The sequence below is a fragment of the Macrotis lagotis genome, chromosome X (assembly GCF_037893015.1).
Source record: "Macrotis lagotis isolate mMagLag1 chromosome X, bilby.v1.9.chrom.fasta, whole genome shotgun sequence".
Lineage (NCBI taxonomy): Eukaryota > Metazoa > Chordata > Mammalia > Peramelemorphia > Peramelidae > Macrotis > Macrotis lagotis.
In genome coordinates this window covers 367,501,123-367,519,102 of record NC_133666.1, presented here as the reverse complement: position 1 = coordinate 367,519,102, position 17,980 = coordinate 367,501,123, and the positions used below count along the sequence as shown (strand labels likewise).

The 17,980-nt window shown below is 30.7% G+C and overlaps 1 protein-coding gene across 1 annotated transcript in view; it reads left to right on the top strand.

The window, feature by feature from the left end:
- Positions 1-17,980, top strand: part of LOC141499134 (cadherin-10-like) — a 73,838-nt gene that overhangs the window by 43,592 nt on the left and 12,266 nt on the right. The window contains exons 2-4 of the mRNA XM_074202029.1: positions 1,712-2,006; positions 3,196-3,315; positions 3,865-4,032. Of these exons, the coding sequence (XP_074058130.1) occupies positions 1,712-2,006; positions 3,196-3,315; positions 3,865-4,032 (583 nt within the window). The remainder of the gene's footprint in view (positions 1-1,711; positions 2,007-3,195; positions 3,316-3,864; positions 4,033-17,980) is intronic.

The window sequence follows — 17,980 nt, the reverse complement described above, 5'->3', positions numbered from 1 at the left end:
TGTAGAATTAAGTGGTTAAATAGACATTATTGCTCATATGTATGTGTAATATGAATATTTGAGAATACTTTTTTAAATCTACTGTTTTACAATTTACCATCTACATGGCAGGTATTCAGACCTTTAAAATTATCACATGATCTGTAACCTCTTTAGTAATAATAAAAAGGAAAAACCTATAATCTTTATATAATAAATTACTTTGGCTACAACATTATATTGACTAAGGTTTGTAATAAATTTAAATATTTATTTAACTAATTCAATTCTACTAAATATTCCATTAATCCTTTGTTTTCTATCATTTTCTTGTGATGTATCCCTGGAATCTACCCCACCTTTACTATAATTATAGGGTCATTCTTTTCTTTTAAATGACAAATATTCAAATAGTAAGTGAGATCTTTTTATTTATACACATGAGATCTTTCTTCTAAAGATCTGACTCAACAGAAAAAAAAATGTCCATGAAATTAAGAATTTTTTTAATACAAGAAAAAAATACAAGGAGGACCTTAAAGAATCTATAGGCAGAATTTTGCCTGTTAATTTGCCCTCTTAAATGTTCATATGAATTAATCACTAAGAAGTAATAGAAAATATCCTTTTATGTCTCTTGATCTTCGGTGGATCTTCTGATTCCTTGCTTATTTTATTATATGTGAACCTGAAAATATCTCTCTTAAAAAAATCCAAATAATATATTCAATTCTAACTTTCCTTTCATCTGTAATCAAATTTAACTTATACAGGCAGTTATGTATAACTGTTTTTAAAAGCTGCATTTTTTTCTTGTCTGTTAAATGCCCCATATATATTATTCTTGAATTTAATTGCATTAACCACATAATGGTGGTAGTAAACTTTGCAACAAAAAGATACCACCACAACTATTGAATGCCTTGTTTTTGTTTTTGTTTTGTTTTGTTTCCATCTGAACATTTTCTAAGTAGTCTGATTTAGTTCCATGAATCAATCTTTATTGAAATGAAGTAGCTAAGTTTATATTACCTTTTTTATCCTCTATAAAGTTTAGATTCTAGAGCAATTTTCAGCATGTTATAGCTTGTTAATACTAATATGTGCATTGATAAAAGAATCTTCATAGAATTTTCTAAAGGACTGGCTATTTTTGTATGTTTATTAACGGAGAGGATAAAGTAGAATTATTTCTAGTTCAATGTTCCTAGTTTTGCTGGGAGTTATTGGCTCAGTTACCAGTTTCCAGGGAAACTAGAGCTGTATACAATCTCCAACTTTAATTTTTTTCAGCAAATTATGTACAATATCATACTATTATATGTTTGTGTATAATGCTTTTTCTTTAGTTTTATTTCTGTTATCTATATGCATGTCTTTTGATTCAATTATAAGCTTCTTAAAGGTAAATGTCATTTTCTCTTTCTGTTATATTCTCCATAATTCCACATGTATTTAAATGGAAAATTTCTCTCTTTAAGATAATCCAGGGACCATTGTGACATTAGAAATGGCATCAGAAACACTTGCTAAAATCCTAACTTTTCTTCTTTGTCTTAGAAATTTAGTTATTGTTTCTCAACTCTGTGAAAGCTAAAGCTGGATCTTCATGTTCTTAATTATGTGTAGTTGAATATAAATAAAAAAACTTTTTTCTTGGAATTTCAGAAAATAGCAAAAAAATTTAATAGTGAACCTTTTTGATTTTCTTTTTTAAATTTATTTCTTCTAGCTTCATTCAGATCAAGATAAGGGTGATGGATCACTCAAATATATTTTATCTGGAGATGGAGCAGGTACTCTTTTTATTATTGATGAAAAAACAGGTGACATTCATGCCACTAGGAGAATTGATAGAGAAGAAAAGGCCTTTTATACCCTCCGTGCCCAGGCTATTAACAGAAGAACTTTGAGGCCAGTGGAACCAGAGTCGGAGTTTGTTATCAAAATACATGATATCAATGATAATGAGCCAACATTTCCAGAGGAAATCTATACTGCCAGTGTTCCTGAAATGTCTGTTGTAGGTGAGTATGTTTTTGAAGTTTTTAAAGTATATTATGTAAAATACTCTTCTTAAGAAAGAAATATCAAATAAATTATAATGGTAAAATAATTGATCAACATTCTAAGTTAAATTTTGTGCATTTAAAAAGTTAGTAACTTCCTTACAAACAACTTAGTAGATGCCTAGTTCTAAGTTGATTGTGAGTGAAAGGGGGAGAAAAATTCATCTGATTCATACAAATTCAGCACTAATTGTCATTCCTCAATATAGCAGTGACTGTTATATAGTCTATGTGAGGTAGATATGGGAACAATGACATAGAAATTTAAATGATTCCTAAAATCTCAGAAGTGTTTAAAGACCTGATTCTTCCCTTGGTTGTACTGAACTAGAATTCTCTGTACAACATACCCAATAAAAAGTCTTGCTATCTTTCCTTAAAGATCTGATTTTTTTGCAAGGCAATGGGGTTAAGTGATTTGCCCAAGGCCACAAAGCTAGGTAATTATTAAGCGTCTGAGTCTGGACCAGTGCTCTATCCACTGGGCCACCTAGCCTCTCCAAGATCTGATTGTAAAATGAACCTTCTACCTGCAGATTGTTTCATATTAATGTATTACTAATTATTTGAAATTTTCCTTTATATCAAGCCTAAACCTACCTCTGAGTCTAGGAAGTGAGAAAAGCAAGATTTGAACACAGTTACTTTCTGTTTGTCTAGTTCTCTTCCCAGTACACCAAATTATCATTACCATTTAAAATGAAACACAAATCTGGTTTAAAAAGAAATAGGTTGGCAGCTAGGTGGTGCAGTGAATAGAGCACTGGTTCTGGAATCAGTCAGAAGAACCTGAGTTCAAATCCTACCTCAGTTACTTAATAATAACCTGTGTGTCCTTGGGCAAATCACTTCAATCCCATTGCCTTGAAAATACCAAAAAAAAAAAAAAAAAAAAAAGGTGCAACTCTGGCTTTGACGTGATAAACTCTTGATAGCATTTCCTTACAGAAGATGCCAACTGCTAGTTTTGCTTATGAGATAATATCATTGGTCAGCTAAGTAAATAATATACTATTTTTCCAAATTGTCAAGATTTATTAAAATGTCAATATGAAAGGCTCAAACACTTCAAATGTTGAATAAAAACAAGAGCTTTTGCTCCACCTTCTGCTATCATGCAGAGCTAAGCTGAATTTGGATACTTCAGGTACTTCTGTGGTGCAAGTCACAGCTACAGATGCGGATGACCCTTCGTATGGGAACAGTGCCAGAGTCATTTATAGCATACTCCAAGGACAACCATATTTCTCCGTGGAGCCTGAAACAGGTCAGGAACAAAATTATGTTTTTCTTTATCATATAATCTTCATTATCTTTATGGGGAGGCAAAAAAAATGAGAGAACAAGAACCAACAGTTCTTGAACAGTTTCAGAAGGGACTTATTTCAGTGAATTAATGTCCTCAAAATTAAGTGACTGTCAGAGCTGCATATAATAATGAATATATAACTACATATGTATTTTTATTGGATACATTTAAAACTGAATTATGAATATAGCCTATTATAATATTTGTAAACCCCTTAAAGAACTATATAAATGCTAATTATCCTAATCATTTTTTTAATGTAAAGTGAAAAATAGCTAGATGTAAATGATTAACCCTGAACTGGATTAGTTTTTAATTTCAACACTATATAAAGTGGTCTTTATGTCATTCCTATACATTAATACTATAGGACTATAAATCTAGTGGTAAATAAAATTAAGTCCATACTATAGAATTATATATATATATATATATGTGTATATATATATATATATATGGCATGCAAATAACACAATAAAAATATTTTTTGTGTTTTTGTTATTTAAGGTATCATCAGGACTGCTTTGCCAAACATGAACAGAGAAAACAGGGAGCAGTATCAAGTTGTTATCCAGGCAAAAGACATGGGCGGCCAGATGGGTGGATTATCAGGGACTACTACAGTGAATATCACCCTCACTGATGTTAATGACAATCCACCTCGATTCTCCCAGAGTAAGCTGCCTTTAATAGTCCTGCATTATAAATGTTTTAAAATAAAAAAAAAATTAAGAACTCTCCATCTGGTTTAGTTTAAGGAAAATCTAGATCATAGGGTGCTTCTGAATGAAAGGGCTTATGTTCTGATTTATTCACTGTTATTAAAATAGAAAAATTAAATGTTAGAGTCATGTTTCATTCGGAAAATAGTTTTGGACTGATGACACAGCCTAACAAATATATTATACTTTTTAAAATTATTTGTGAGAATAGGATTGCATTCTCAGATGCAATTCTTTCATATAGTGAAGGACAATTTATTTTTCATTAGGAAATAAATCAGGTCATCATTTTCCAGGAAAGGAAAAGGGACATTTTACTCTCCACTTAAAAGTTTAATCAGTAATACCCTAACTCTAGGGAGACATAGCTCAAGGAAAATCTATTTTGACACTGTAAAAGGAATGTGCTTGAAATAACTGATAACAAATCTTCCAGTATAATCTGAATAGTAGTTTACATCCCTATTTTGACAATGTAAGTTTATTAAATAATATGTATTATATTGCAACTTTTAGTAAGTGTTTGGGGGGGGGAGAAAACCATTAAAATGGGTACCTTTTTAGTAACATCAATAATTTCTGTTATAGATAATTTTTGTTAGCAATTGGGGTAGAAAAGTCAATACTACTCAATCTGGTATAATTTTGTTGACATTCTAATTTACTAGGTTAGTGTGTGATTAAATTATATTACATACAATTTCGAGTTCTAAAGTATGTCCCCTATCATTTTGCTTGAGTAACTGAAAGAATTATAGGAAAAAATGAAAAAGAGTCACAGGATGAGAAGACCTATAGGTTTTGTAGTCTTCATATATGAAACTACCCATTTGGATAGATCCAAATTGATGACACAATCATTCAAGTTCTTGATCAATCTTCATCATCTAAAAGATTTACTAGAATCTTGTACCCTCATTTTTGTTTCTTCAGTGTTAAATTTTAAAATTGCTCACCAAAACTTCCATTTAATTATTTAACATTAGCAACTTTATAATGTTTCTAATAAAATGCCTAATTAGGGATAAAAATTCCCTTAAGGAACCAATTATACAGAGATCTTAATACTAAATTTTAGGAGTAGGGAAATTTATAGATTTGAAACCATGGAATTAAATTTAAATATACTTATTTTTAAAAATACCATACATATATGCAACTATGTACGGTACTACTACTCTTTTTAACTCCACCACAATTATTTTAATTTCTTCCTTTGAATATGTTATGCTCATTTGCATATATGTATATATTTATAATTATATGTGTTAAATGGAGATGCAGTTCAAGATATAGTTTATCTCTTTTGATATTTCAACTATTGTTCAGATTTAATCTTTACATTCCTCTTGATAATAGTTTGTTGGTATAACTGTAGTTCCAATATAATGCATCTGACTTCCTTGTTTATCTCTGAAAATAGTCAGGTTTTTCTTGTGTAATAATAAAGAATAAAAGATATATGAATATTACCAATCTTTTATATATTGCCTTGCAATGTCGTTAGACATGCAAACATAATCAGAAAACTCCAAATAATCCTGTACACATATTTTCCTATTCCCAACTTCTCAGTTTGATCTAATTTCAGTAGCCTGTGAGAAGGGTGAGTGATAGATGGAAGTATCTATTTTATTCATAAACATTCAAGTGTAAACTACTGTTTTAATTTCAAAATAAATTGCTAAATACATTGCTTAAAATTTGATCTTATCCAACATTTACAGACATGTGTAGTAAAGTCAGTCCATGAATTCAAAAATTTATAAGACCAGACAAAATGCACAGAAAACTCTGATTCAATAGGGGATTAAGATGAATTGAGTTCAAAACAGAGTTTCATTGTGTATTGTTTAATAAATGTTTTCCTTATTGTTGAAATCTTTATTTTTCATTGTAAAAATACAGCAAATTTTTGTCTTTGTAATAATCCAAGATTTAAAATTTTCTTTGCTCTCAATTTCTCATTTTTGCCAGGATAAAAATGGATATACATTCAATATAGATGAATATATTTTAATTTGTCAGTGTAATAGCTACTACTTATAAAAATAATTTGCATACTATTTTCACAACTTTCAAAATAATTTCATAAAAATTCATTATTTGATGTTAATAATAGAAAAAACAATGCCGAAAAAATTAACTTCCCAATTATCATGTGAGTAGAAGGTAATATAATTCAAACTAAAATCCAAATCATTACTTTCATTTTTCTCTATTATTAGTTATTTCATAGATTAGACTTGAAATATCTTAAAGTATATAATGATAGCTCAATTAAAATTCAATTAGCAACATGTTTATTGATTTTTCCCAATTTTATATATATATAATATTTTTTCAATATTCATTTTTGTAAAGTGTTCTCTCATTGCCCTGATACAGCCATATGTACTGTATCATAAGTCATACATATTGTGTTTCACATATTTCCATTTTGGTCAAGCTGTGAAAGAAATAAGACTCAAAACAAAAAGGAAAAAAAACACAAGAAGGGAAAAGGGGAAAAGTAAAAATAAAAAGGTGAAAATAATATGTGTTTATCTACTCCAGATTCCATAATTCCTTCTCTGGATGTGGATGACATTTTCCATAGCAGGTCTTTTAAAACTGTCTTTGATCACTGTGTTGTTGAGAAAAGTTAAGTCCATCATAATTGAGCATCATACAAGTTGCTGTTAAAGTGGGCAATGCTCTAGTTCTGCTGAGATGAACTCAATCTCAATTCATGTCTTTCCAGATTTTTCTGAAATCTGCTTGCTCATTTGTTTCTTATAGAAGAATAATATTTCATTATGCTCATATGCTATAATTTGTTTACATTCATCAATTGATGGGCATTTGCTCAATTTATAATTCTTTGTCTCCACAAAAAGACCCACTAAGATTATTCTTGTATATATGGGTTTTTCCTTTTATTGTGATCTCTTTGAGATATAGATCTAGTAGTGTTTGCTGTATCAAAGCATAAGCATAGTTTTATTGCCCTTTGAGCATAGGATCAAGTTTGGTTTCTGTTAGATTTTTTAAAGGAAGTTGTCAGGGCAGCTAGGTGATACAGTGGATAGAGCACCAGTTCAGGTGTCAAAAAGGCCTGAGTTCAAATCTGACCTCAGTCACTAAATATTTGCTAGCTGTGTGACGTTGGGCAAGTTACTTTACCTCATTGCTTTGCAAAATCCAAAATAAGTAAACCAAAATAATCAAAATAAATGAAATTGTTCTGGTTATAGACACTGTAGAGGAATGTTCCCTATCTATGACCCAAAATTCATTAGACACTGAAGCCTGGCAAGAAGGGAAAGAGTATTGTAAAGGTGTGATGAGAAGAAATTTACATTGTATAATATTTGTCAATTCACCCTAATCATACCTAGAAGCTACTAATAAGACATATCATCTAAGTAAAAAAATTTTAACTAAAATCACATTGTATATCAGTTTTATATTTCTTTGAGAGCAAATGAATGAAATATAAATATCCCAATATTATCAAGAACAACTATTTATTCAAAAAGCATTTAGTAAGCTATGTATTATATACTTAACTAAGCACTGATTCTACAACGACAAAAACTAAACAACTTTTTATCTCAATGCACTCTAACAGAGAAAATACAAATAAATATATATAGCATATAAAGCAGTTGGGTGACTTAGGGGATAGAATGTTGTACTTGGAGTGAAAAAGATTTGAGTTCAAATGCTATCTCAGAACCTTGCTAGTTCTATAACCCAGGGCAGGTTGTTTTAACTACTTTGACCTAGAGGTTCCCTTTTATAAAATGAATATAAAAGCAGAATTACAGAGGAAATATGAACTGGGCAAATTTAAGACATTTTCATCTTAAATGTTCTAACAAACTACCTGTTCTAGGTCTGTGAACAACCTTCCCATTCACTTGGAACTGATTAGACATAGGCAAACACCATTTACCCTGAAACCAATGTCATACTGTTGGTCCCCCTTGGAAAGGAAAGATGACTAACAAGACAGAATCTACCTCACATTATTTTTATTAGAATTATGAGATAATAAGAACAAAAATATTTTGTCAGCTTCAAAGTGTTGCATTATTATAATCACTATCATTATTATAATTACTGACTAGATAGCTTAGTTTATCATTTTGGGCTTAAAAGTCAAGAAGACCTAAGTTCAGATAGCACTCAGATATTTAATAGATGTGAAATTCTGAACTAATTACTTAAATACTGTATGCCTCAGTTTCCTTATCTGTAAAATAAGGTTAATGATAGTATGTACCTCCCAAAGTTGTTATGAGTATATAATGAGATAACATTTATAATGTGCTTTTTATACACTTTAAAATGATATATAAATGATATTTCAGTGTTATTATTCTTACTGCAAATTTAATGAAAGAGTAATAAATTGAACTAGGTGGCAGCACTTAATTTTCTGACAATAACTATTAATATTAGAATATCATATCTTCACTGAAATGACTATTACTAATTTACTATCTGAGATTTTTAAACTCATGGCTCTTTGGCAAGAAGTAGCCTCCCTAAGTATTAAGTGAATGGCATGTATTAATAAAAAATGTATATATGCAATTATATATGCATATGTAAATATGTACACACCTATATGCATATATATACACATTTTACAAATTTCCATAATTTCAGAAGTTGTTTTTTTGGAAGCATGGTGGGAATCAGAAATTGGACTTTGAATGACATTATTAGAAATTTTTTGACCTCAGAAAATTTAACTAACCTTTCTGATCCTCCATTTCCTCATCTGTAAAATGAATAATCTCCTACCTACAGAAATATTAGAAAGAACATGATTTGTTCTCTGTTATAATAATAAAGTATTACATGAATAAAAACTTTCCATCAATATAACATAACAATGAAAACCTTAAGAGTCTTCAAAAATGCAAATCTGAGCAGTAGCTAGATGATGCAGTGGATAGAGCACTAGCAGTGGATTCAGGAGGACCCAAGTTCAAATTCGGCCTCAGACACTTAATAATTAGCTAACTGTATAAAGTTGGGCAAGTCACTTAACCCCATTGCCTTGAAAAAATAAAAAAAAGTAAATCCGACAGCAATTATAAGAAGCAGTGTTTTGTTTTGTTTTTTTCCTTCTCACTATTAAGTTTCCTAAAGGCTATATTTCTATTCAATTCCCAAGAAATTCTTTCTAAGTCTGTAATTCAAGAAATAAGAAAAAAAATGAGAAATAAAATTTCAATTCTAAGGCTAATGTTTGGATGATGATATGTGAAGGCTTATGATACTATAAGAATGCTTTCATTCCTAAGAAACAGTATGTAAAAGTGTTGACTAAACATTGAAGAGTATTGTGATCAACACTGAAGTTCTCTCTGCAATTAAATAAACATGAGCTACATTGGTACTGTGAAAAGAACCCTGGATTTGTAGGCAGAGAGACTTATTTTGAAACTCAGTCTTTTCCTTTTAAAACCCACATGATCTTTGAAAAGTTACAACTTCTCTAGTCTTCAGTTTTCTCCTTCAAAAAATGAGAACAATTGCATTGGATAGTCATTTCACTCCCTTCTGCTCTTAAATCTAGGATTCTACAATCTTAATCAGATTATGTGACTATTTTAGAAAATTGGTAAGTGAAAACTCACCTCAAAGACAGTATAGAGAGAAGTAGATGTTTCGTTCCTTCCTTTTGTCCTTCTATTTCACATTCCCTTTTTATTTGTCTCATTAATTCTTTCTCTATTCCTTCTTTATTTCTTCAGTGATGCATTTATCATTATTAGTGTATTTGCTTATTCATTTAATCATATTTTATTCATTTTTCATATTATTTGTTCATTTTTATGTTTTCATATTTTGTTCATTCATTCATTTATTTAATTTTATATGCCTATTTATTTACTTTATTATTTGTTGTTATTCGGATTTCATTTATTTTTTCCAAACCAATGAGCGCATCTTTCTGGTGAGAAAACTCCATCTACCAATGCAAATTGACAATAAATAGTATAGAATAGATTTTTTTTTGAAATTAATATTATTAGAAAATTGCATAACGTTAGAAATTGCAGGGTCAGAAAGTCAATGTGTTCTCAGGGACAGAACTTAAATTCCTCACTTGTGGGGCTGACTATCCTCTTTATCATGATGCTCTTAAGATATTTCTGTGGAGGGACTGAGAGACAGGAGAATTTCAGAACTTCTGTAGAAGTTCTAATCTTGGCCTAACATCATTTCAATGTATTTAGCCCATTTTCCTTTATATTGTGGGGAAGTATATTTGATCAGGAAGGATGGAAATATTTAGACCAAAAAAGGATTTTTGTAATTATTTTTATGATATTACAGATTTATTTGGAAAAAAGTCTTGAAAAGTGAGAAGTTGAAATATGAAGTAGCTGAGTAGAATTTCTAGTGATCCAAGGAGTAGAGCAATGAAGTACTTTCTCCTATTTATTTCACTGGATTCTGTATTTTCTGAATTTATACCTAGAGTCTGGAGAGATAAGGATGATTCTATTTTCTCTTCTCTATGATTCAATTTCTATTCTTTTCCTCTGGGAACTGCCTACAAACAAGAAAAAAGCAAATGAAAATTAAATACTGTTATAGTCCCCTGTTTCACAAATGAATTGTCAACAAACACAAGTCAAGTTTATTCATTTTTCCTCCTCTTTCTATTTTTTTGGTTCTAGAAATATTCAACAGAGCAAATAAGAGATTCCAACTACTTCAACCAATAAAGGTGTTGAGCATGTTTTGATTGTCTATAATCTTGATTAAGAGAAAATGTATGTTACACCAGCATCTGCCTCTAGGGACTTTGTTTGCCTCATGCTTCATCTTTTTATGTCATTTTGAATTTCTTCACTATGATGCTCATCCTCTGCCAAAACATAGAAAATAATTCCATTATTTCACAGTTTAAAAAATGCTAGCCACATTCAGGAACATTAATTCAACAAAGATCTTGACTGTCTAGAGTGTGTAAAACACTGTTTCATGATGTGTTCACTGAGGAATGCAACAAAAATAATAAATCTGAACTCATGAAGTTTATAAGGAGGAATGAAGAACAAATGTATATAATTATAATACATGAAAATCATATCAGAGGTTCATAAAGTGTTCCATGAAGTCCAAGGATTGAGAACACTGTTTTTTCCTGCTTCTCCTGCTACCCATACTAGATCACCTTGAAGGCCTTTCGGCTAATTGTCTAGGTCTTTTCTTTTAGATTTTGGGCCACTTAAGTGGCTATCCAATAATAAGGATATCGGAAGTTCATAATGTGTTAGAGCTAGGAGCATCTGCATCTCCCACAAATATCACACTAAATTCCTAAAATGAACCAGAAAGTTTGTAGACCTATGTGCCAGGGAATGTGCCAAGAATTATACAAGTATTATTTCATAGGATCCTCATAAGAGTATTAGGAGATAAGTTATATTGTTATTCCCATTTTTACTGTTGAGGAAACTGAGACAGGCAAAGATGAAGTAACTTTCCAGAATGACATAGTAAATAAGTGTCTGAGACCATATTTGAGCTTGTCTTCCTGACTCCAGATTCAGCATACTATCCTTTATGCTAACTAGCTACTTTAAGTCAAAATTAGCCTTCTATTAACTACAAATGTTAAGGTCTGCATAAAAAGGCTGCTAGAGGGACAGCTAGGTGATTCAGTAGAGAAAGCATTGGCCCTGGAGTCAGGAGGATCTGAACACTCACTTAATAATTACTTAGCTGTGTGACCTTCTGCAAGTCATGTAACCCCACTGCCTTGCAGAAACAAAAAAAGAAAACAAACAAATCAAAAAAAGATGCTAGATTTTCTCAGAACCTCTCTGAGCAGATATTTACCAAGATACTGATCTAGATCAAATAAATGTATCTCAGGGCAAGGAACAGATCTTGGTCACAACATTCTTAAAACATAAGAGGGATATTGTTCTATTCCAAGAACACAGACTCAATGCACATTAAATATTTGGAGCTATAATTAAATTAAGAAAATGCCAAACACAACAAAGAAATAATGTGGTCTAGAAGAAACCCAGAAATAAACCCAGGAGAAGAGATGAACTCTATAATCTACCCTGAGTAGATCATCAAAGAAAATAATATTATGATCACAAGGATTATAAAAGTACTTAGGGGAAATGGGACAAGAAACAAACTGTAATGTTAAATGAACTAACAGGTAGGTAGGAAATAATGGTAAAAACAATAATAGATTATACTACAAAGTGAGTATCTATGCAAGTTGTGAATCTCCTGAAAATTAGAATGGCTCAAACATTAAGCATTAACTCTATGAAATTTATATATATATATATATATATATATATATATATATATATATATATATATGTGTGTGTGTGTGTGTGTGTGTGTGTGTGTGTGTTTATTTACACAAAGATATATACATATATATTTATACATATTTATATCTGTATACATATACATGTTTACAGTATATATACATATATATATATGAGCACAATCAAAAGGTTAAAAAAGATTCTTAAAGGCATATTATCAAAAAAGCAACTGATCTGGAAAAAGAAAAGTCAAGAAGAAATAATCTGTTTTTGGAATAGGTGAAAATCATGATCACTATATTTAAATTTAAAATGCTTTTAAAAGTCTGAATATCCTATTTGTGAGAAACAATGGACAAACGAAAGAGAAATAAACAAATGTTCATCTACTGAAAGAAGCTTTAAAAAACAAAAACTCTCAGAATTGACAAAAGCTCTCATTATTATCACAACCAAAATCTGTTATTTCATTCAAAGAAATACTGGAGCACCAAAAAGGGTGCTGTTCAAGTTTTAAGGAGCCCTAATCAGGATCACAAAAAACTTTGCAGCTATCAAACCATGAAAGAAAAGATTACTAAGTTTTCCAGTATTCCAAAAGACTTAAAATTTTCCCATATCTTAGGAAGAAAAGACCTTCCTTTTTATTCTGTACCTTGGTGAATCATTGCATTCAGTTGTTACCTCTATCTACCTATCTATTTATCTGTACATATACTTATATATATAGTACATATGTATATATGAAGTTTAGATCAGATTATATCAAGTTCTCATTTTTTTTCCTGAATCATTCCACAAATTATCATGTACCATGCACATGCATTGAACTCATTATATCTCAGACTGGTCTCCTTTCTCCATAAATCTGCTTCTTCTCCAAACTCCCTGTTTCTATAGATGATACTACCATATTTACTTTAGTCATGCTTGAAATGTCAAAATAAAATTTTAATTTGCCCTTTACATCTCTTTTCCCTTCTCAATTTGTCACATACTGTTTAACTATATTCCTTCTCCACAATAAATTTCATCTGTCCTTTTTTCTCCAGGAGTACTGACATTACCTTAGTGAAAACCCTCCTCATCTCTTACCCCTTACCCAAACTTTTGTAAAGACCTTCTAACTTTTCTTTCTGTCTCCAGTTTCTCCCATTTTCAGTTTATCTTTCAGACAGCAACTAAAAAAGTCACCATAATTTCTCCCCAGTTCAGTACATCTTTATTGACTCTAGGATAAAATTTAAATCTTTGAGCCTGACATTTAAGGGAGACAATCAAATGCTATTTTATTTATGCAGTTACATTTCATATTAATGTAGTTGCATTTCATATTAATATACTTTGTACACTTTATATTTCATTCAAAACTTTATGCTAGTTCTCTATATACCCCAGGCTTTCCTCTTATTTCTGTGAATTCCTGAACCTTTATAATAATAATAATAATAATTAATTCCTCCTATTTATTAACTTCATTTTTCATATATATATATATATATATATATATATATATATATATTGTTTGAACATAGTTGTTTGCAAATTGTCTCCTCTACTAGACTATAAACTCTTTGATGATATAGACTACTTTTTTTTTGTCTTTGTATCTCCAGAACTTAGCACAAATACTGCTACCTAATAGAAGATTAATAAATGCTATTAGACTGACATTGTAATAAACTTCCTTTGTACTTCTCTTCCTTTGAGCTTCATTTTGGTCACTTCTTCAATGAAACTTTCTGTCTTTTCCTTTGAAAGTAATTTTTCTTAACCCAAACTTTTCTAGAGCTCTTTGAACAAGTTTTCTTTTTGTCCCTATCATTCCCTATCTTATTTCCTACCAATGTGTCATATTCTGTTTAGAAGAATATAAACTTGCATCAAAATATCTAGGACAATTGTTACAGCACTTTAAGGATATGTGTTGAATCAAACTTTCATTGTTAGTGATAGGAATTTAAAGGAAAATTATCATAGAGGGTCAGGAATGGAACAAAGTTTTAAAGATGGATAAAATTTCAACAAAGGAAGAGATCAGTATTTGAAGGATTAACTATCTAGGTGGAAAAATGTATATGAAACAGTATTTGCCATAAGGGCGTGAGCAGGCCTTGTATAGATAGTAGACTAGCTTGTCTGGAGCTTAAGAGGGTAAGAAGGAAGTAGTGTGAGATAAGGAGGGAAAGAGTTAACAGATTGTGAAGGGTTTTGAAAGGTAAGCAAATGATTTGCCACAAAGAAAACTAGCAAAGATTTCAGATCTGGAGAAAAGGCCTCCTCATTTTTAGATAATAGGAAACTAATTCTGGTACTTATTACATATCAACTACACTCTCTATCACACCTATGCATGTACCTTTTCAGATCTACTCATTCACTTTTAGTAGTCATCCTTCACCCAACTCTAACCTATGACTCCAAGAAGCCATAGCATGCTTAACATTTATACCTCTATAAAAAGTCCTAGTAGACAGGCAAACCAGGTTGACATAACTGAAGAGGTCAAAAATGCTATTTTTATGGAGAACTCACATATGGCAAACATTCCCATAATGATCACAAAAATGATACAAGGACACGCATATTTTTTCTAAGAAGTCTGGAATTGATTGTGTGACATGGGAGAAACTAGCACAGGACTGCCCAACATGATCATGATAAGAGAAAGTGCTCCAACTCTATGAGCTAAAAAGAAATGCAAACTGAAGAAATTAAGAAATCCACCCTAAAGGTTTACATGGGCTATTTGTCACAACCTGTGATATAGCATTTTAAGTTCATATTGCTCAGTCATAGTAGGGCACACTGTAACTTCACTTTAACATGGTGAAGTCATTTTAGTCCTCTTCAAGAATAATAGTAGATATGTATTTAATGGATGTGTACTGTATTGTGTTGTATATTGTATTATACCTTAACAAAAAGGGAGATATTCTAGGATAATATTGTAAAAGTCATGACATGCTAATCACTTCCAATATAGTCTTAGGGTCTATGGGAATAGAAGGGAAGAGAACTACAGGAAAATCTTCAAAAGGGTTAATTAATAGGTTTTTGACTTGGAAGGGCCTTGAGTGTGAAAGTTCAATGAAATATAAAAGCAAACACTAATTTAAATTGCAAGGAACACAATTTGGGTGAAAGGCATTATTTCCGCTTGAGACATATTGAGTTTGAAGTGCTGATATTGCAAAAATGCTGCAGACAGTTTGAGATGGAGGTATGGGATTTAAAGTACATTTCAAGACTGAGGAGAGACTTGGTGGTTATTCACACAGAAGTGATAGTCATAAGAATGACTGTAATTTCCAGTAAAATGAAAATTTAGAGAAGATGAGGACAAGAAAATTCTTTATTAAATGTTGTTATACTTTTGCAAACTCAAATGATTGGTTTGGAAGAAGACACAAAACCAGTAGATGTGTCAAGGAATCTGGAGGAAGATGAGGAGAAAGATATATTTTTTTTTTAATTCAGAAGAAATTCTAATTTATTAATTATTTTCTTTGAATCAAGGAAAGGTCTCTGGACCTGCACAGAATTTGTATTGTAATCCCATATTCTACTCTGAACTAAATTTGAAAACTTTTACTTCTTTGATTATCTGTTTCCTTTAGTATAAGGAGAAATTTTGATTTAATGAAAATTATTCTTCATTCTAGTTCTAAAACTGTGTTTCTCCAGTCTAATCCTTGTTTAACCTTATGAGGAAAGGATATCCTAAACAGAAAGAAGACAGCCAAAGATATTAAGTATTGTAAAAGATCCAAGAAATGAGAAGGCTGACAGAAGACCATTTAAAGTGATAGGAGCAGAAGCCAAATTGCCAAAGGTTAAAAAATAAATAGATAGTGAGCAAATGGAGGCATTAAGTATAGATTATGTAGCAATTAAGGAAGCAAATAAATGGAATGATATTTAGATGTGACAGGAAAGCTATTCTGAAGGATAGGGGAGACATGAACAATTGTAGAAATTTGATATGAATCCAGTGATGAAAGAGGGTTTTAGGAAGTACAGTAAGGATGATAGTTTAAAGTTTTTAAGGATGCAGGAATTAATGGAATAAAGTTTTCTATTTCTGAGATCACACTTTGTGAGGATTTGTGATGCCCCTTCGAAATCTGTTGGGAAAGAAAGTGATTGTGGAGAGCTAAAATTCAAAACAATATATTTTGATAAGTAAATTGTCAGACATCTTTAATAATATCTTGATAAAAAAATTTTCAGTCATCTTTAATAATGTGTTATGATAGAAGGGATAGAAGGAGAAAACAACTGGTTCTTGTTTTTATGAATCTTATATTTTAATTAGGGAATTTCATGCATTTCACTAAGTAAATGCAACACTAAGGGGTTGTATGATGATACTGGGAAAATCAGGAAAGGTATTGATGAACAAGTGGAATTCAAGCAATAATTTGAAGGACATTTAGATATTCTGAGAGGAAGATTTGAAGAAAGAATGGCTTACAGAAATGGGGAATCACTTGGGAAAGCAAACAAATAAATAGATGAATGAATGCATAAAAGAATAAATAAATAAACATAAGTTAATGAATTGATAAATGAATGCATTACATATGAAATAGCTTAGTAGGTTTGAGTAAAGAGATTTGGAAAGGTATTAGAATGAGATAACAATGGAATAAGAAATATGATCCATATTGTAGAATGCTTTAAATGTCACATGAGGTATTCTTGAAGGAATCATTGAAATTTTGGGTGGAGCTTTTTCCCTGTGTTTTAGGAATATCAGTTTGTGAGGATTGATTATCTGTAAAGAAAGTATAGTGGGAATTAAAAAAGGAGCTTGGGGCAAGGGAAACTGACTTTTAGAATGACTGGTCCATATTGTCAAATTGACAGAAAGATCAAGAAGGATAAGATCTGAGAAAATATCATTAAATTCAGCAGTTAAGAACTCACGCTTTTCCAAAGAAGATATGTACAAATAAAACTATTAAGTCAAACACTGCACCACAATGAATTGAAAAGCCAATGGGAGATGAGCAAACAAAATTATTGAATGTAGTTAACCCTAAAATGTCAAATCAGTACTTTTATTATAGGAAAAAAGATGTAATCAAAGCTGTCAGATTTTTGTATAATTCAATCAATAAATAAATAAACATTTACAGAAGGCTATTTGTCAAGTGATGGAGATATAACTACCAAGAGTGAAACACTTCCCCTAAGACTTTCATTTTAGTTCCAAGATGGACTAAGTCTTAAGGGATAGAAGGGGTACCATTAGCATTCAAATCAATTATCTCAAAGTAAAGAGGTAAATATCAGAAGTCAATTATAATACTATATAATTACAATTACAGTAATTACAATACTGATTCTGCTAGTCAGGATCCATGTGATATTAAGTGAGTTACTTAACCTCCATGTATGTCAGTTCCTCAAATTATAAAATTAATATATTGGATAAGATGTTCTCTAATGTTCATTTCTTTTTCACATTCTTGGTATTCTTAAGTTTAGTAAAAGACTAAGTCATAAACTGAAATAACTCAAATTGAAGAGTGATTACAAGCAAAAAAAAATGAAAATAACTGTGAGATAAGATAC